Here is a 20,855-nt window from a genome sequence, read left to right as displayed (position 1 = left end):
TATTGTGTGGGGGGCTGGTGGGGGTGGGGTTGTAGCTGGCCTGGAAGAAAGACAGAGCCTTACCAGAGCTCTGCAGTGTAATCCCGTGTTCCCCCATATTGCACGTTAGATGGGGCAGGGCTGAGAGACATAACAACTCATGACCATCCTGCAATGTAGTCCACTCTTCATATTGCAGGTCAGATCAGAGTTTGGACTAAGGCCGTGTGGTTTACAACAATCCCACAATGTAGTCCAGAGCTGTTATTCGGATATTATGGGGGGATTGGGAAAGAGTAGTTTTTGACAGCCTTGCAATGTAGTCCATGTTGTTATATATTTAGATAATTAATATTCCTAATACACCGTTGCTAACGTTTTGCACATACTGCAGTGAAAGTGAGTCCCTCTTGTCATTTTCAGCCGGTGGTTGTTTTAGATTTCCAGCCAAAAAAGAAATGCACCACATCGTGCAGCAACTATAAACCAACTTTAATTCCTCTCTGAACATACGTTCCCAATCCAAAAGCCAGCAGTTTGCACTGAATGCTCTTTTCTTCGTTCACTCCACGTGGTCCATATTTTACCCCCTCACACACATTATAAAATGGTGATTACCGAATCAAACAGGAAATCGGAAAGGGTGTTACTCTACTTTTGCCAGCTCTACGTTATCAGTAGCTAGTTGCTCCCAATACGCAAGCAACAGATGTTATACATTGTCTATGCTTGTCGGAGCGCGCATGCTCCCCACTCTAAATTCGGCTGGTATCCAACGCACATGCGCTGTGAACGAAACAGGCGCCCGAAACTGCAAAGCCTTTGGCGCGCGTGCGCCTTGATTTGTTTACAAGATCCTTGATCTTCTCGGGCGCGCGACACACCCAACCAACAACCTCTACTGCGCACGAGCGTATTGTTTTCGCAGAGCCTCTGCATGGCTCAAGTTACGGTACGCCCCCAGTCCTTACTAAGGCGCATGCGTAATTCTATTGTTTTTTTAAAAAAAACCTACGGTGTAGAATTTCTGCAGCCCGCATGTGCGTTGAGGAAATTAGCTTTCAAAACTACGTAGGTTTTGCAGTTTTGGTCGACACCTTTTTAACTTTTGGAAGGATTGTTGATATCTCCTTGAATGTTCAGAAGGAACAGGCTGCAGCCAGCTGGAAGGAGTCGACAATGCGGGAAAGGGTGTGTGTATCATTTGGGTTGTAACCTTCTTGCTGCTGCAAATCTGTCAGCCATTTTCTCTGCCTTCTTCCTGTTGCCTAAATCTCACTGGTATGACAAACACGATTTAGGCAGCCTGCGGTCTTACCGCCTCTTGCTTGGGGACACTGAACTCCGTCCGTGGTACTGCTGCCGATTAAACATGCGTAGGAGTAGGCGGCATACCTGCAAACCACACTGAAAACTAAAGAGCAAATGCCACTCGGCTCCATAGTGTTTACTTCTGAGTCTATAAGCCTAGGATCGGACTGTATGGCTGAGTTTCATACTGCTACTGCAGTTGCTTTGACCGTGGGAATTTTACTCAATTTGGTTAAATTCCTGGTTATATAGTTTGAAAAGTAATCATTTTACCACCTACTGTCAGTCCAGTAGCTTCTACCAATTTAGAAACTAATGTCTTCGTTTTCAATACAACTATACAATAATCGGGTATTTGAAGTCTCCAATACAACTTTGCGGGAAATCCGCTGTCCTAGTCCAAAGGCTCCTACCAATTTGCCCTCCCACCATCTCAAATATGTTGCTTTCGTGTGATTTTTATTCAGAAAGGGTTCTCACAGTTCTTCAAGTGAGAGGTGGAAATCGTTGTGCAGTAAATCCATTTTACACAAGCAAACTGGTCTTGAGAAGGCGGCTGCAAGGGATATTTGCAGAAATCTGCAGTTTTGATTACTTCACCTGCAGAGTTTTGCAGTTCATGTAACCCATGTCTCAGTCTAAGCTTGCAAATTTTGCAGTGGCACAAGAAGTGCTGGCAGAGTTCCAAACTGAATGTATCACCGCAGTCACAATAATACAAATAATCACATTACTGGGTGTCAAACCCAGAATTGGGTGCCATATATTGGCTTGCTTCCGTGCATTTGGTGCATTGATGCAAACTGCTTCAAGGCAGGCTGAAATGACTAGAAATAAGCAGGGGTTGGGTTTTCCCAAGCATGCCATCTGCTGAAACGATCCCATCAATTGGCCTGGCGGTGGGTGGGAGGGACATAAGGATTTGTAGGTAAATAAAAGTCGTGTATGTGTGTCTGTCTATATTTCTGTATAGCAGGTCAAGTTGAAGAATGCATAATGAACACAAATTTACTCATTAATTGAACAGTTAAATGTTGCAGAGCTCGTTCATATGCCCTGAATTAAAAGAAGAAAGGAGTCATTAGTGTAAAACTGCAAAGTATGGGGAGCCAGAGTCGAAGAAAAGACAGTCTTGCGGGATGTGGGCGAATGGGATCAGCTGCGTCGGCCATTTTGTGAGGGGACGATGTCACTCAACTGAAAACTAACGGGGAGGGCAAGGAGACAACCGTTACTCGCGCGCGACCGTCTCGGCACTGACCAATCAGCTTACGTCTTTAAAAGAGAAAGCCCTACGGACACAGCGCTCGCTACTCCACCCAATCAGCAAGCACCACACGTGGGGTCCTTCGCACGATCCCGCGGACGTCGGGAGCGAGGACTGCGGCCCCACCCAATCGCTACCTGCCGCCTTCTCCCCCCCACACACACCCTCCCCCCTCCCGCTCAGACAAGCTGTGGCGCCGGGAGGCGCGCGCGCGCGCGAGAAGGGGCCAATCAGCGTGCGCGCCGAGATTTCCTCGCGCCGCTGCCTCCTCGCTCTATCCCCCCTCCCACCTCACTCCCCCCGCCCGCGCGACGTTGTTGCTGCTCCCCACTCGCTCCCCCCTCCCTTCCCGACCCCCCCTCTCGCCGATCTGAGCCCCCCTCCCCCCGCTCGTTACCGCCGCCATGGACCCGAGCAACTGGAGCAGCTTCATCTTCCAGGTAACCCCCCCTCCTTTTTCCTCCACCTTCCCCCTCCCTTCTCCGCTTAAAAAAGGGGGGGGAGCGCGAGCGGGGAAGGACAGGAGAGCGCGAGCGAGAGCTCTAGGCTCCCCACTCACACCCGCCCTGCCCCGCCCCTCCCCTCGGGAATCCCAGCGGGCGGGGGCCCTTGCGCGCGCGGGCCAGCAGGGCGCACTCAGCACGCGCTCCCCCCCCCCGCTTCGCCTCGCGCTGCCCCAACGGTCACCTCCCTCCGCCCAGCGCTGCCTTGCGCTCCCCCTCGTTCTCTGCGCTCGCTGTGCCCAGCCCCTCCCTGCGCCTCGCGCTTCTTCCCCCCCACCACCAACGGTCACCTCCCTCTCGCGCTCACTCTGCCCAGCCCCTCGCGCTTCTCCCCCACCCTTTTTCCCGCCAGTTGCTACCTTAGTGCCTTCTCAGCCCCACCACCAGTGATCCTCCTTTCAAAAATGTCCCCCCGACACACGCTCATAGACACGTTACAGCTGCCCCTCCCTATAGCAAGGCTATTTCCCCCCTCCCGCTCTCCCATATCATCATCTCTTCCCATAATGCCCCCACACCATAACATGTTCTTCCCTCCCCCAAACCTTTTACACCCCTCATACTCTAGGGATTCCTCACTCCCACTTCACTTGGGTTTGGGCTTGGCCATGCATGCCAAAAAGATCCTCCTTGCTTATTTCCACCCCCTGAGAGTTACTTACCCCCAGGTGTCAACACGTACAGTAGGAGATAACTACCTACTCCTCTTTGGGGTCAACAGGTGTAATGTGGATCTTCTACCTCATGTGTGAACATTCAGGGGTAGGTGGTCTCATGATATAAGATACAGAAAGATCCTACTACTTCCCACCCCACCAATCTATTTTATGACTTCATAATTATAGCTGGCACAAATAGTAGAAAGTGAGTTACCTCTTATTATTTACCCTCCTGCGTTACATGCAAATGAGAGTATGTGGCAGAGCCCCTGCCCAGAGTTCATATGGCCCCATGCTAATCTCACTTCCCTGCTAAACTTCCATGCTAATCTCACTTCCCTCAAAGCACTGACATTCCCCACATCTTCCAGACCCATTTTTCACTCTATGTAGCTCCTTGGGACAAGGAGCTAACTTCCTGCTTTCAGTTACAAGCCTCTCCTCCAGACGCCTTCCTCTTTAAACCTGCAAGTCCCTCCCCCAGCCACCTCCCCTTTCCAGTCCCTGTCCTAAGAATAACCCCCTCACGCCTACTGCCCTCACCCATTAGTTTTCCAGTGCTCCTTCCTCTGATCACCCTCCCTCTTAGTGCTCCCCCCTCCTACCCAGTGGTTTCCTCTTTGCAGAGCCCAGCCTAGGCCTTCCCCTTTTTAGATATGCAGCCACTCACTTTCCTGTATGCCTATCCTTTACTGCCTCTGGCTTTTACAGTATAAATGCTATTCTCCTACAACCTAGTACTTCACCCTCATGTGCATCTGACTCTCTCATTATAGCGTGTTCTCTCTCTGTCTCGTTGTTTTGCATTCAGTAGGTCCCCTTGCACAGTGCCTCTCTGTATCTACTACTGCTCAGGATTTTCTTGCTCGCTCCATCCTCCTTTTCTGCAATAGGAGAAATTCTTCTAGTACCCTTTCCCATGATATTCCATGCTTTTATCCCCATTATCCTAGACCTCACCTTGACCACAAGCACCTCTATTTGATTTTCTGTCCACACAATCCCATTCAGCTTGTTTTTGAGTCCTGCCTTCCTCCACAACTCTACAGTCCTTTCACAAACAAGTGCTCCCTCTCTCATGTCATAGTTCAACTTCTCCCCATTCTCCAGACATTATTCCTGCAGCTTCTCTAAGCTTGCATACAATGCTTGAAATCAAGCAAACCTGAACTGATTCTCCACCCCCTTTGTGCTGCCTTATATACTATACCTGTATTAAGCCTTCCCTCACTTATCTTATATCTGCTTCTCAAACTCCTTGTCTTGTGTCTTGCTAACCCCCCCCCACCTCTGGCCTATTCAACTTTAACCCTTTGCAGTTTCTGATAGATGCTTGAAGGTGGATGGTTCTTTTCTTCCTAGGGTTGCCTGATCTCATTTCTTTTGTCTCTTTAGCAGAGTCATACTCAGAATCCACTGCAGGTTGGGACCGAAATCCAGTCCAGGTTTTTTGCTACACAGGGCTGTAGTCAAAGTCCTTTTCAGGTGAGCTCCATCTGGACAACAAAGAATGGATCCCTTTGGAAACAGTTTCCCTATGAGGCAGCTGCATCTCAGTGTTGGAGACTGTATCCAAATTGTCTCCACCTCAAGGAATTAACCAATACAAATAGTAAACGTTTGGTTTTTACAATTAATTTCTATAGCATTCACTGTAAATATTGCTTTACAATCCTTTTAGTGCTCCTCCTAACAATTCCTTAAAGTTGTGATCCAGTTTTAGAGAGGTAGGACTGGCACTCAAAAATTACTTGGCCAGGATCACTCAAAGTTCATGACAAGATTTTTGAACCCAAGCACACACTGTTATATTGCAAGACACCACTCCCCTTCCCTCTTAATTCTTAGTTATCAAGCTCATGAAGTAAGCATAGTAAATCTCTTTTATTTTTGATTTAAAAAAAAAAAAGACATGAAGACTTTGCTAGGTCTTAGAACAACTGTTTGGTATGCAGGAAGTTTGGAGGGCTTTGTTTAGACCCATTATTATTATTACTATTGTTTTACCAGTTACTTATCCCTAGGGGTCAGGAAAGTAACTGTTCTAAATTGTGTTTTCCTGTTCAAACCAGGAAAATGTTAATGGTTATTTACAGACAAACACTTATTGCATCCTTGTCCCTTACACAGTTGCTTAGCTGTAAGTTGCAGGGGAGCAACAGCAGGAGAAAGGGTATGCCGTCACCTCTTGCCTGTGTGCGCTTCCCAGAGGCATCTGGTAGGCTAGTGTGTGAAACAGGATGCTGGACTAGATATGCCTTTGGCCTAATCCAGCTGGGCTGTTCTTATGTAAGTTCCATCATGTTCAGTAGAGCTTACTCCCAGATAAGTGGGCATAGAATTGCAACCTACAATTACTCCACACTTGGTCAACTCCAGTCAGCCCAAACAAAAATCTGACTGTGATTTTTGAAAGCTACTCAGGCTTGGTCTTTGACATACCTCTGTTGAAGGAAAGGAGCTCCAGATTTATGAGTCAGCCATTGGAAACACTTCTGTTCAGACTTAGCTCATAGATACTACAATCAAGTGTGTGCTTGGCTAATTGTAACACATTGTAAAAGGATATAAGGAAAACCTAAATGTCTAGGACAGATTATCATGTGAAGTGTTAAGCAAAATATGGGTTTATATATAGCTCTTTATGCAGGGGCGTAACAAGGCTGGAGTGGGCTCAGAGACAAAATTTTAAAATGGGTCCCTCGCTGATACACACACACACACACTTCACAATATATAGTCATGTGACTTGCCTCTGGGGGGGCCCTCGAGGCGTGGGGGCCCCCAGGCAGCCGCCTCCCCTTGCCTAATAGTAGTTATGCCCCTGTCTTTATGATGGATTATCTTTGTCCTGATAACCCTGTGAAAGATGTTGCCTTCCCATTTTGCTGACTAGTGTACTGAGACTAAGGCTGCAATCCTTTGCTCACTTTCCTGGACGTAAGCCTCATTGTGTTGAAAGTGCTTTCTCCCCAAGTAAACATGCGTACAAACTGGCTGCACATATGATTTCTCCGATGTCATGAACTTGTATTTGAATTCAAGTCTCTCAGGTATTCAATTTTGAGGAATTAACAAAGTGAAGATTGTCACATTAACATATTGTGGTTCTGCTTCTTTGTTTCGCTGGAGTGGGCAGGCACTAGATTACTGAGGTTACAGTTTTGTCTTGCAGACAAGAGGTTACCTTGGGTTGAAGATGCATGCCAGCCCCAGCACAGTACCACCAGTGACTGTTGCTGGTATCTATCTTATGTTTCTTTTTAGACTGAGAGCCCTTTGGGGACAGGGATCCATTTTATTTATTTATTCATTCATTCATTCATTCATTCATTCATTCATTCATTCATTCATTCCCTGTGTGAACCACCCTGAGCCATTTTTGGAAGGGTGGCATAGAAATCGAATTAATAATAATAATAATAATAATAATAATATTAACAACAACAACAACATTAAATCCTCTTTTTGTGTAAATACGAAAGGCTTGCCAAAGTAAATAGTTTAGATTGGTTGATTCCCTAAAATTCAAATTTGTGTTTGAATTAGTTATTAAATAGTTAGGTTTCTAAAATCAAGTATTTTACTAGATTTTTAATAGGTCTCCGAGCATATTTTTCCCAACCCTGTAATTTTGTCTCCATTTTACAAATTGGGTGAATATTAAGAGGTCCTTGGTTTTGTTTTACATGGGGAAAATCTTGCCCCAAATCTCTGTATATTTATTTGTAAGGCATATGCTTGCTTTAACTAGTTTACTTAGGCAGACTTTAAAAAAATATTTATATTTATATCCTACGCTACATGGGGCTTCCAGTGGCTTCTCATAAACATGAATGATCAAATTCACACCTACTCTCAAAGTCAAAATATTGCTGAGAGGCTTTCACACCACTCACTGGACCCTTTACCAAAGATTCTAAAGACTTTAGCCCTATTCAGCCGTTACTGAAGAAAGGCTGTATTTGGGTACAGCCTCTGCAAACACGTCAGAAGTCTCTCCTGATGTGTTAATCATTCCCCCCAATTCTTCCCTCACCTTACAGTGTTTGTCTGTAAGTGTGATGGCAGGCACTTCTGTGATCAGGAGGCTTGTGTGACAGCAGAAATGCCATCATGCTTACAGCATTTGTTTCTTCAGACGAACACTGTAAGTGTGAAGGATGTGTTGGGGGAAATAAGAGATTGACGTCTTGGGCAGGACATTCAGCACATTTGTGGCAGCTATATGCGAGTACAGCCTCCCTTCAGTAACATCTGAACGGGGCTTTTGATATATGCATGGTTATGATGGAGAGCTCCCATTTTAAAGGCAAGCACAAAGTTTCCTTAGTGAGTAAAGTAATTCAGGTTTCTAAATAGTTATTTGGTTGTCTGTGACAATTAAGAATTGCCTCTAGGCAACCAAGCAGGAAAGCTCTGTATGCTGAAAAATAGCTGGCCTTTTCTCCCACACGTGGGCTAACACAGATATGTGTAGGCTAGTCATTTTTATAGACTCACTTGCAAGGCTGCTGAAATCTTAAAATTTTGTGAATTCCCTAAGCCAGTTACTGATAAGTAAACTGAATAAGATTAATAATTGTGGTTTGTTCTGAGGGCCAGATGACACATTATATAAGCACATGTTTTGGAGCTGATGTGCTTGTGTTTTGCTCTATATATAGCAGCTGGAATGGCAGGGGGAAGATCTGGATCAGGACCATGGCAGTGAGAGTTTTAAGTACTGCACAATTAGAGTAAAAGGATCTGAAACTAAGAATTCAAATCACAACCAAACAGATCCAATGATACACTGAATGTGCGGCGGGGGGGAGACACATGCAAAATGAAATATATAAACTTCGACTGTATTATAAATTATGGAATCTTATAGAAATGATAATAGTAATAGATCATACGAAGTAAAAATTCTAACAAAACATAAGATACACTAAACAACATCCAATCAAAAAATAACTATACTACATAATATGCTGTTGTCTTAACATATAGCATGTAGTATAGTTCTCTTTTGATTGGATGGTGTTTAGTGTATCATGTTTTGTTAGCATTTTTACTTCATATGATCTATTACTATTGCCGTTTCTATATTATTCTATAATTTATAATATAGTGAGAGTTTTAACCCTTTGCCTGTGACAGTTCTGATCCAGCCTGGACCCACTGTGGAGTAAAAGCCTCTCTCCCCACTTAGCCCCAACCTTGGCTCTATGCACCCCCACACCGGTTGCTGTTTAATGAGTAAAAAACAAGCAAATTCTCTCCTAGTATATGCGTCATGTAATGTTTAGTTTGGCCATCATACTAAGGAGGAAACTCTGCCATTTGCTATAAGGGAGTGGTCACTTGTCTGTCCAATGCCATTTTAAAAGCATTGTTAGGCTCAAATGTTTCACCATTTCTCAGACAAATAGAGATGTACATATCAGGTGTACAAAATAAAAATAAATGCATTTTGCTTGCTAATTTATGAGCAGGTCACACGGAACAGTAAACTATTAAATGTGTAGATGAGATGGCTTAGTTTGGGAGTTGGTGTGTGGAGAATGGCAAATATGTGGCTGAGCAAAACCTGTTACTGAACAAAAGTTTCTGCAAGTCTTAGAAAATGGATGTGGATTTAGGGTGAAGATTCAAGTGGTGATACTATATTAAGTCATCCTATGAGCTAAAACTGTTTTAAAAGACTGGCCTGATTTTTCAGGGCTCAGTAAGGAATACCAGAACCTTCCATTGTTCCCTCTAATAGGGGTTTCCAGATGTTGATGACTACAACTCCCAGAATCCCCAGCTGCAATGGCTTTCGCTTGGGGATTATGGGAGATGTAATCAACAACATCTGGGAATCCCTGTTAAAGGGAACACTGGAACCTTTACTCGTCGTACAATGGCACCCATGTGGACCTTTATGTAAGAGTTGAGCTCTCCAACAATGAGATGTCAGTCTAGCTTTCTAACCTCAGGAACTTCAAGCAGACCAAACAGTTTACTGGAACTGATGAGCTTTGCTAGCCAACACCTCTACTTGAATGCTTCCCAGCACATGCTAACATGTCTGTCTCTCCAGTTAAGCCATGCACTCCATTCCCTGTAAGTCTCTGAGCCAACATGAACGTAAGGACAGTGACATATGCATGCATGCATTCTTTTGTCATCCTATCCCCACTACAGGAACACACAGATATGCCGGTGGTTCTACCCCCTGTGTATTAAGGCATACAATGAATTGTGCGTGTGTGTGTGTGTGTGTGTGTGTGTGTGTGTGTATACACATATACACACACACACACACACACACACACACACACCAACCACATTGTACACCTTTAGTTGACAAAAAGAAGTTCTGCAGGCTGAACTGTCCCAGAGAACACTTGAGTTGTGGTTTCTCTCTAGATAAGCTCTAGCATGGAGTTCTACTATTGATAGAGCAGCTTTCCTCATTTATTTCCCTTTTATACATAAACTGTAGCTGACCAGTGCAGCCTTGTATGACCAAAGTAATTAGCAGTTGGAGAGGACACAATATCTGGAAAGCAGGGATGGAGTAGTGTGAAGTTCTGTGATTTGGGGTGCCATGCTTCTTGCCCATAAAATTAAAAAAATTATGTAAATGCTACTTTTCAACAGAAGTTGTTAAAGTGGTTTACAAGCAAAAGAAAATAGAGGATGATTTCCAGTTAACCTGAACACTATCCAGCTACACAGAAGACCCCAGGTTTGGTTCTGTTCCATAGCACACGCTGTATAATTATTAATCTGCCTCTCCTTTCAGTGTATTTCTAGGTTGATGTACAGCTAGCTTATTAAAAAAGTGGTGTCAGCGTTTGGAGTGGGAGTTCACTAATGCTCCCCCACCCCACCCCCATTACTGGAATACTGCAGGATTTCAGGACTGGTTGTTAATAACTATTGTTCAATTGTACAATCTCTTTTCTATTCAGACGGCCACCACAACAGCCCCTCCCCAACAGACAGCCACCCCTGCTGAGTCCCTCCAAGTGGACCTCCTGCCTGTCTTGGCTGCAGCCCAGGAAACAGCAGCAGCTGCTGCTGTGGTTGCTGCTGCCACTGGTTCTGCACCATCTGCTTCCACTGTAGACACGGCCGCCTTGAAACAGCAGCAGCCTTCCGCCTCGGAGGGAGGTGGTGGTGGGCAGGTAGCTCCACCCACACAAACCACCCAAGCCCCAACCCCTCAGGCAGCTCCTGCCACGCCACAGCCAGGTGAGGCCCAGAAGAAGCCGAAGAGCAAAGGGCCCTACATCTGCTCCCTGTGCGCTAAAGAATTCAAGAACGGCTACAACCTGCGGCGCCATGAAGCCATTCACACAGGGGCCAAAGCTTCCCGTGCTGGACCCACAACCATGAAGATGCCCACCATGGTTCCCCTCAGCTTGCTTAGTGTGTCTGCCATTGGTGGGACAACTGCAGCAACACCTGCCTCTGGTGAGGGGGCAGGAAACACAGCAGGTTCAGGTGCAGGGCTGGTGACCACTACAGCATCAGGCAAACGCATCCGAAAGAACCATGCATGTGAGATGTGTGGGAAAGCTTTCCGGGACGTCTACCACCTCAATCGGCATAAGCTGTCACACTCAGATGAGAAGCCCTACCAGTGTCCTGTCTGCCAGCAACGGTTCAAGCGGAAGGACCGCATGAGCTATCACGTCCGCTCGCATGATGGTGCTGTGCACAAGCCGTATATCTGCAGCCACTGTGGGAAGAGTTTCTCCCGGTACGAGGGAGTCAAGGGTGCAGGGAGGAGGCAACTTAAATGGGGATTATTGCAGGACTTAAACAAGGAGGAGGTTGCCTTTGGGCAAGGAGACTACTTCTCATTAAGAATAAGTTTTAGCAGGCAACATACTGAGCTGGTTTCGGTTAGAAAGGCATTGCTATAACACAGGAAAGACTAGAAGTTCCCAGTAAACCAGGCATTAGGATGTCTGTGGGCCAGATCATTCACTCCCCCGTGCTATTTCCCAATAACTCTTATTGGACTCCTCCAAGCTCCATGTTTTGGCTACTTTGATCACACATTTGTTTTCTAGAAGACACTGACAAAACCTTGTTGTAGGGGAGAATGCAGAATGGCAAAGACTTCATGAGATATCCAACTCTCACAACATTTTCATTCCTCATAGTAGCGTTCTTGGAGTTCTCCTGAACATACTACAGTTGATGTGACAAGGATGTGAGAGAAGAGCACCTCTCTTCTTGTGGGTGGCTTACTGACTAATTGTATAGCTCAAACCAGAAAGCTTCCCCATTCCTGCCATTAGTTCTTTTTGATCATTATATTCGGCAGGGTTTTTCAGACACCTTTAAGTTTTACCTAAATGTTTCCTGTTAGGAGTGAGAGACCCAGTCAGATCTGAGAGGTGAGCCTGGGATCTCGGAGAACCTGTAGAAAACTTTTAGAAAGTTTTGAGAAAGGGTAGACACAACCTAGGTATCTCTGGCACATACAGAAATAGTTCAGAAAGGACTGGACCTTATGCTATGTTACTTCAGGCAACAGGTAGGAAATTACATGTTTGAATGTTCTTCCATGTGAAATAGTTTCCTGCATATGCAAAAGTAGCATATTAAGGAGAAAATTAAGCTAAAAGTTTTTCACTTTTAGCTTTCCATATTCAGGGAGTTGTGTTTTTTCTTTGTTTAACAAAGAGTAATCAAATATGCAGTCCCCCACATGCAGCTTGAAACTGCTCGGTCCAAGACAAACTGGACCATGTGCAATTTCTACACATTTTGACTCTGTTGTCAGGTTAAGTGATAAATGAGCTCAAATGCCACACTTTCAAAATTAAACTATCACACATTTATTTAGTAATAAATTATTTATAAATATGACAACATGCTTACTGCCAGCCTAGAAAGTTTGTCCATGCACTAAAGGTAAAAGTTTAAATTATTGCAAAATGTTTTCCACTCTAAGATATTACATATAAGTGACAACTGAAGAAAGTGAGAGAATCAAAAGAGAATCATCAAGAAATCTGGAATATCTTTCACAGAGTAAAATATTGAGACATCACTACACAGAAAATAAAGGATCATAAAGAGGAAGAAATCATACAAGGCTGGTATGAGCATGGATGGAGAATATTTGAAGCTGTAATTTGCGTAGGGACAAATGCAAAAGGGCAAGGATGTATGTACTCTTCCAATAGGAATACCAAGATTCTTTGTTCACGATGAAATATACAAATTAGATGTGTTTGTATATTGTTTTGCATAGTTCTGCTTTCAAGATCTCAAATTATTTGAAATGTTAAGGAAAATAATACGGCAAAGACTTCGAGACTGGAAGAGGGAAGGATTATGTTAGTATCAAGCTTATGTTAATGTTAGTATCACAAGCCCATCACAAGCTTTCAGGTACCTTGTCCTATTTCCCCAAGTTTCTTAATTTTTAGATATTTTTTCCATATTTCCAAGCTCTGCTGTGAAACATCAGTGACTAAAAGCTTTATTTTTAAAAGGCAAATTTTGTAAGAGGCTGAGTCCCAAGAAGCATCAGATGAAGCCCACAGGTGAAAATGATATTTTCCCTCCAACATATAGTATGCTAGATAGCTCATTTCTAGCATTTTGTCTCCAATATTTTGGTTTTCAAATAACAGAATCTTTAGGCATGAATAAAAGTAATAGGTTGACAGATGAAGATGAGGCTATAGGAACTGAGATTAAAATTACAGGCAGGGGAAATGGAGAATAGTCAATGAGTGAACTGTACAGAGCATTAAAATACCAAACCTGACCAAAAAGACAAGTTCTCTCAGGAGCTGCCCTTAGGTTTGCTGACTTTTCTCTACAACTGTAAGGACCATAAACTTACTTTGAGGAAAAAGGAAAAAAAACCCAAAATCATTTGGATGTATGCATTAGGCCCAAATTCTGCATGTACCTACATTTATGTGAACTATGCAGAATACCAAATGCAACCTCATACTTGGAGAGCCTTTGAATATATGGAAACTATGTCAAGAGAATCGATCTATAAATAATTGTCCTATGACACTTTACATTTTCTGTAAGCCTCTTCAGAAAGCAGCAATATACTTAAGATAACTACAGTAGCAGCTCCTTATAACAAATTAGAGTAATTATGATATCTGGGTATTTTACAAGAATTATAAGATTACATTCCTCCTGGTTTCAGAGCCATTGTTCTGCTTTCAAGCTTCTATTTTGCAATAAAAGTGTCAGAGAGTTAGTTCTTAAAGAAATGTTCTCAGTGCCATCTGAGAACTTTAGGACATGTTTGCCTCTTGTCTGGTGTTTTAATTTTAAGAAAACAATATTAGTGTGATCAGAGTGTATAGTGAACTCTGCAGAGGTACAAGGAACTGCTTAAGACAGAACTATTACCTGACAACAAGAAACTGCACTTTGTTACTTTTAATGGATCCTGCTCATGTATTCTTGGAATATCTTAATGAGGACAATAAACTAATCATGAACGCAAATTACACACTCCCCCATAAATATTTGCCCTAAGCAAACTAAAAAAAAAAATCCCTCAGAGTTAAATTTAACGCTTTTTTTAAAGTCTACCGCTCCTTATTACACATGGCTTTATGGTGAGCCAGGAATCAACTACCTTATTACAGTTTATTCAGTGTCTTCTGAACTGTTTTCCAGCTTTGAAATTATCACTTAGGTTCCACCAGCTAATTATTCAACCTTTGGTTTACTGAATTTCCAGAAGAGCCATTCCACAAGCACAGAGTCTCATGTGCCTAACTCATCCCACTTAAATTCACATCAGACTGCCTCAAGTCATCATGTTCCTATTCTGAATTAGTAACAGTGCAGAGTATAGGACCTGTCACACAAATGCAGCTGCCGTCTTGTAATGGCAGGGCTCGTGAATCTTTAACCAATTGCATGACAGACATTCAAAAGGTGAAGCTTTTTGCAATGATGGAGAAAGCTGTACCTGTTGAACATTTGCCTTTTGGGACACAATCCTGTTGAGAAAGAGGGGCGAGTGGAAATTCCAGCTCTGGGAGGCATTTGATTATTGTCATAGAATTGTTTAGAAATTCATTTTTCCTCCTCTAGGCAAAGAATTCTAGATTTTTCATAGCAGAATTTTAATTTAGGGGGGATGTGGAGTCTTCCCAGTCCTGAAAATATAGTCTGAGGTTAATGAGAGAAAAGGCGATGGTTTATGAATGAAAAGAGAGTCATGCAGTTACTAAGGAATAAATGGAATCTGAAGATCAAATTTCTAATGTGTATCTTTTCTTCCCATCCACAGGCCAGACCATTTGAACAGCCATGTGAGGCAGGTCCATTCGACAGAGAGGCCCTTCAAATGTGAGGTACCTTTCCCCATTGATAGTACAAGTATATTCATCCCTTTCACCCCAGTCATGACACTGTTACTGTTGTTATTCCATCACCCAATAATTTATTTTTCATGAAAAGCTAGCTGTTAATCTGCAGGGTGGAGGGCTGTCTTTCTCATGCAAGAGAGAGCAAAGTTCAGGTACACTGTACTTAAGATAATCTTTCTGTTGTCCAGTTCCTTAGCCTCTAGTTTCCTTGAGACACAAAGGGTGTTTCTTCACCGTCACCATGGTTCCTTTGCCTTGATTTCTGCAGACATGTGAAGCAGCCTTTGCCACCAAGGACCGGCTGCGTGCTCACACAGTCCGTCATGAGGAGAAGGTGCCGTGTCACGTGTGCGGAAAGATGTTAAGTGCCGCCTACATCACGGACCACATGAAAGTACACAGCCAAGGGCCAAATCATGTCTGTGAACTGTGCAACAAAGGTAAGGAGTTGTGACTTTGTATGGAAAGGCAACAGAGCAAGATAAAAATATACCTATCAGTCTGGTTTGAGGAGAGCTAGCAGACTGAATTGCCCCCTTCAGACAGTGTTGTTTCTTCCCATAATGTTTTAGTTGGCAACCAAAGCCATGCTTAACAAATCTATTTGGGAGTATATCTGGGCCCGCCTCACTTCTTGCCACAATATTTCACTCACAGGTTGGACCAGATGTGGCTAATTGTCCCCTGACTTTTTCTAAGCTTTAAGAACTGGCCTGTCCAACTTGTGACGTACTAACTTGAATGTAGCCCAACAACTGTGTTTGGTGACCTGCCAGGCCCCCATTAAGCCTCCTGATTTTGCTACCTGCCTGGAGTTCCACACACAGGGCAAGAGGAGGGAAGGTTGTGTCCAAAGAGTGAACCCTTATGAAGCACCATTGAACTCAGGGCTTTGGCATGGCTAACTTGTCTTATCTTATTGATTTCAATAGTGCTTAGTCAAGAGTCACTTTCTTTAGATATAACCCATTGGCTGGTGTGCTGCATTCATCTTGGTAGGTTACAAGTTGTGCAAGCCTGCTTGAGGACAAGCAAAATGAGTTTGAAGAAAACCTAAAATCCTTTACACATGGGACCAAATTTGCTCTCTGAAAGCACTGATGATGAGGTCTAACTTAATATCTTTACATACTATGCCTTTGAAGCAACACAATTTTGAAGAAACATCTAAGCAACATTTCATGTTATTTGATATAGGGCTGTTGCTCAAGCTTCCCATTTTATCTTGTGGGCACTATAATACAAGGTACCTGGCAAGACAGCTGGTTCCCTCCCACCCCACCCCATACATTGAAGCATTTTGTTGGTTCCCTTCTTCCACAAGCTTAAATAGCTTAAGTTTAGTGTGTAAGTGAAAGATGATTTATTGTAAATTGTTAGCTTGCCTTCTTCCAGATATATAGATGCAACATTCTGAATTTTTTGAAAACGGAAGGAGAACCATAGAAACGTGTGTAGATGTGCACTCTTAAGATAATGAAATGACTAAAAAGAAAGGACTAAAAAGGACTATCTGATGTCAGAAGGGCATGTGTCTCAGATATATCCATCTGATTATTATCCAGTCTAGTTTTAATAGATCTTGCAATGCTAATTTTTGAAAATGTTAAAATTGGCTGGATAATGTGCAGGTTAGCTAGAAACAGTCAAGAATGACAAACCTTGGTGCATCTTTTTATTTTAGTTTTGCTTTTCCTCTATGGTAACTTCTAGATAATCTATCTGGATAATGATCATAATCCACTATATTTTACATATGTTATGAAAAACATTATTTACATATTATGGATATTATTATTATTATTTTATTATTATTAATTCGATTTCTATACCACCCTTCCAAAAATGGCTCAGGGCGGTTTACATAGAGAAATAATAAATAAATAAGATGGATCCCTGTCCCCAAAGGGCTCACAATCTAAAAAGAAACATAAGATAGACCCCAGCAACATTCACTTGAGGTACAAGTTAGCAGGGGTAGATATCTGGATTGTCAGAAGGAAAAGGTAACAGTTTGCTATTAATTATTTCCTTGATTTCTCTTATAGCTGTAGGTAGTTTGTAGTGAACTGCATGTTTCAGAGTTGACAGAACTGGTATGGGGGTGAGGCAGGTAGATCTGCTAAGCTAATCTACGATCATTTCTGGTCTAGCATTACAATCCAGGCATTGTGTGTAAAGAGACTTATTTTCCTCCTCTTGATTTCCTCAGCGCCCAGATGCAGCTGCCCCTAGGGTGGGGTTAGCTGTTCATACAGAGTTAGCTTGCCTGATGGCAGGATGCAGCCATCTCTGAGGTGGAGAATCTGCCTCTTAATCAGGGAGGCCTGTAGCACTGGATCATTCACTAGATGTTGAGACGCAGCCGCCTCTAGGGTGAGGCACAGCTAGGCATTACAGGACACTGGGGTACGCTTTCACTAGGCCGGACACTGACCTGGTTGGTTTTTGTCCTTCTCCCCCTCCCGTAGGGTTCACCACAGCGGCCTACCTCAGGGTCCACGCGGTCAAGGACCACGGACTGGCCGCCCCGCGGCTGGAGCGTTTCCTTTGCAAGCTGTGTGGCGTGCACTGCAAGACCCCAGCTCAGCTCAACGGGCATCTGCAGACGCACGCAGGAGAAGGGGCCACGGCCACTGAGGGCCAACCGCTGCGGTGAAACACTGGCCGGGCCACCAGGCAAGAGCCACTTCCTTCTGTCCTGGGGAATGGGGAGGGAAGGCCCATCTGTCCCATAGGGTGTTCAGGTGTCCTTGTGTTCTAGGCGGGAGAATCCCATCTCCTCTGGGGCGGCTGCATCCCAAATTAACACCCCTCTGTCAGTGTTCAAGTGCCTGAATATTGCAGTGTCTTTCTAGGTTGGGACGTGTATGTGCCGTAGTCAGAATATCCTTCTGAAGGTTCATCCTGTAAGAGTAGAACCTAGTATCTGGTGCAGAACTTGCTATCCCAAATATTTGAGCTTTCACAAAAAAATGTCAAAGGCATACACAGTGCTTTGTTACATTTGTCTAGACATTCAGTTCTAGGACTCCTGTCATTTTTCACATTTCAGTAGCCAAGTATTTTCTCACATGACAAGACATGTGTGTTAGGGACAGATAAAGTTAATTAATTTTAAATTGTTTTATATCATAACTTTGCTTTAATTGTTTTATCCTGTTTTATATTTGTTGTATCTTAAATTATGTACACCACTTAGGGATACACATATCAGGCAGTATATAAATATAAATACATAAATAATGGTGCAGTGATGGGTTTGGGCTTCTTTCTGCTTTTACACAGATTATGCCTCCTGCCAAAATACATTTTTCATCATGCATAGCTATTGCTTTTGAGGTAGTGCTGCTCATGGGGCATCCTCAAATTAATGAATTCCCGTGAGATACCACAAGATATGACAGGAGATATTTCAGTCACATTCACTGCTGTGAATATGTTCTCTATGTTGGACTGCATCCTGCATGACACATCCTGGAGACCTATGGGAGATGTAGTCCCTTGGGGAAACTAAGCTGCAATAATTTAACCTGCTATCATGCTCTGTGTCAGCAATTACTTTACACTTTTTAATCATTTAAATAATCACTCAGTTAAGTGATAAACCTGGTGCTGAATTGCCTTCAATAGGACAACCTACAAGTAGTCAATTCATGCAGTCAACTGTATTTTATTTAATAACATCTGATCTTAAGGAGATACTTAATTTTTCCAGCCTTTTAGGGAGGGGAGTTTTTCTGCAGAGTGTAGCTAAACATTTGGGGGGATGGGGCAGCTGCATCTCTCCTTTGCCACAATAAATGAACTGGTTCTTCTACTCCAGCTTAATATGGGGGTGGCATGGAGTTTGTGTTAACAAGAGCAGTCTTTCAGAATGAACATCATGAGAGTAAGAAACATTTTGACTTTTTTCATCTGTCTTCCTCCACAGGTACGGGTGAGGTCTGCCCCCTCGCGGCAGCCGTCTCGGCCCCGCCTCCTGCTGCCGTCACGGTGCTGCCCATGGAGGGAGCCTCAGTTGTGAGCCAAGCCCTCCCCACACAGCCCTGGTGATTTCTGGGAGTGGGGAGGCAGGAGCCGACCCTCCCAGTCCCGTCCCTCTCCCTCACTGGCAGCTGGAGCCTCCAAGCCCAGATGGATATGCAGTGGCCATATTTGGGTGTCTAATTTAATGGTGGTTTCATTCATTCTCTCCCCCTGCCTGTGCTTGTTAAATATGGGGCTGGGAAAGCACCTGCCCAGCCAAGGAGGCAGCTCTTGTTCAGAGGGCCGTGGAAGGGCTTTGTGCATTCAGAGGGCACCCTGATTTTATTGACTTCCCCCACTCTAGTACCCTTAATGTGTAAGTTCCACAACAGTCCCTTAAATCCATGCACCCTCCCCTGTCCTTAGCCCAAATAGCTAGAGTCTTTATCGCCATAAGTCTCTTGCGCATTCCAGCAGCGCCCCCCATGGCCCTGATCAACTACACAAAAACCAAGTGAGACAGTGGGACAGAAAGACTTATAAAGCTGAGCTCAGGAACAGAAAGAGTGTGACTCAATGCTGGGATAGCTGTGGGACAAAATTGGGGGGTAACATTGCAGCTGGAGAACCCCAAGTTGAGGATATGGGGTGTTAGTTGAGGGTTTGACTGCGCTTGGGGAGCCCACAAAGAGGTTATAAGGGGGGTGCAAATCAGGACTGAGGGGCATCATAGGTGGAACTCAAGGCTGGGGTAGCCAAGGGGGGTTGTGTAGGATGGAGAAGGGCTGCATTTCTCCATGGATTGAGTGTTGAGCTGCCCTCCATTCCCCTGCAGAGGAGCTGCTCTGAATTTCCCTCCTTACCCCAGCTCCTCCTCCTTCTGTGGTATCTGTTTTAATGCTCCATTCCCTCAGCTTCTCTTGTGATTCGTGTTCCAAGCGTGTCAGCCCTTTACACCAAGCATTGATGCCCACCCGCTGAACACCTTCCTTGTTGCATGCAACCCCCAGTTTGGGGTTAGAGTCTCTCGCTTTTTTGTATTATATATATATTAAAAAAAACTCCCCTGGCATTTAAAATAACCCCTCCCCTTTGTGTTTTTGTTTTTGTTTTTTTTGGTTAACACAAAATGTAATGAAGAGCATCCATCTATCCTTCCCCTTTGTTCCCTCCCTTCTTCCCCCATTTCCTTCCCTCTTCTGTACACCCTTCTTTCTGGATCTGTGTCTTGACAGCAAAAGATTTTAGTAAAAACATTGAAGGAAAAAAATCCATACTCTTGTCTGTTTATTGTTGGGTTGTTTCTGTGTCACTTTGAGTGTAAAGGAAAAGTGTTGCGTTTCCTGGCCTCTCTTGCACTGTCCATCTCCTATACCATCAAAATCTCCTCCTGAGACCTTTATGGCTGCTTAAAATGGCTAATGGGTCAGGCACCAGGTCACAAATCTCAGCTGCAAGTGGGCTTCCCAAAACACTTCCTGGTTTCCTGTGATTTCCCAAGGGCCTCTCTCTTCCTCTCTCTCTGTTGTTGCTGCATTTAAGACCTTTTTTAGGAGAAGGAGCTGTTGCTGCTGTTTGGCTGGGCATCTGGGTGCTGGTGGTAGTGGTGGGGTTGCTTGCAGGTTGGCAAAGTCCTCTGCCAACCGCTGCGCCAGAGCTGTGCCATGGTGCAAGGAGGGTTAATTTGTGGGCACGTCCCCCCTCCCTCGTGCAGCAGCCAGGGCAGGTTATAAATAATTGATGAGAAACTGGAAGCGAGAGATTTTATATAATTTTCTCCCGGAGGGGGAGGAGGGCGGGCTGAGGAAGC

At 44.1% G+C, this 20,855-nt stretch overlaps 2 protein-coding genes across 12 annotated transcripts in view; one reads left to right on the top strand and one right to left on the bottom strand.

Moving 5' to 3' along the window:
- The window catches only part of MVP (major vault protein), a 35,408-nt gene extending 32,827 nt beyond the window's left edge, over window positions 1–2,581 (bottom strand). For 2 of the 5 annotated variants that reach the window (XM_053259812.1, XM_053259814.1), the window contains exon 1: window positions 598–2,479. The gene's annotated coding sequence lies outside the window, so the exon portion shown is untranslated. Of the gene's footprint in view, window positions 1–63; window positions 2,480–2,563 lie in introns of those variants that run through there. The other 3 variants (XM_053259816.1, XM_053259813.1, XM_053259815.1) reach the window with 3 other exon arrangements.
- On the top strand, window positions 1,144–20,319 carry MAZ (MYC associated zinc finger protein). Of its 7 annotated transcripts, none has more exons than XM_053259820.1 (7): window positions 1,144–1,170; window positions 5,118–5,204; window positions 10,667–11,460; window positions 14,998–15,061; window positions 15,345–15,516; window positions 17,548–17,755; window positions 19,011–19,147. In XM_053259820.1, the coding sequence occupies exons 1-6, from the start codon at window positions 1,159–1,161 to the stop codon at window positions 17,733–17,735; spliced, it is 1,317 nt and encodes a 438-aa protein (XP_053115795.1). In that variant the 5' UTR covers window positions 1,144–1,158; the 3' UTR covers window positions 17,736–17,755; window positions 19,011–19,147. The 7 variants fall into 7 exon arrangements, with proteins under 7 accessions (XP_053115795.1, XP_053115796.1, XP_053115799.1 ...); XM_053259824.1 differs by lacking the exon at window positions 1,144–1,170 and adding an exon at window positions 2,722–2,997; XM_053259822.1 differs by lacking the exon at window positions 1,144–1,170 and adding an exon at window positions 2,722–2,997 and having other exon boundaries at window positions 5,115–5,204.
- Window positions 20,320–20,855: the final 536 nt, after the last annotated feature.

The sequence above is a fragment of the Hemicordylus capensis genome, chromosome 6 (assembly GCF_027244095.1).
Source record: "Hemicordylus capensis ecotype Gifberg chromosome 6, rHemCap1.1.pri, whole genome shotgun sequence".
Classification (NCBI taxonomy): domain Eukaryota; kingdom Metazoa; phylum Chordata; class Lepidosauria; order Squamata; family Cordylidae; genus Hemicordylus; species Hemicordylus capensis.
Note: the sequence above shows the minus strand (reverse complement) of the source record. Positions and strands in the feature narration are given on the sequence as shown.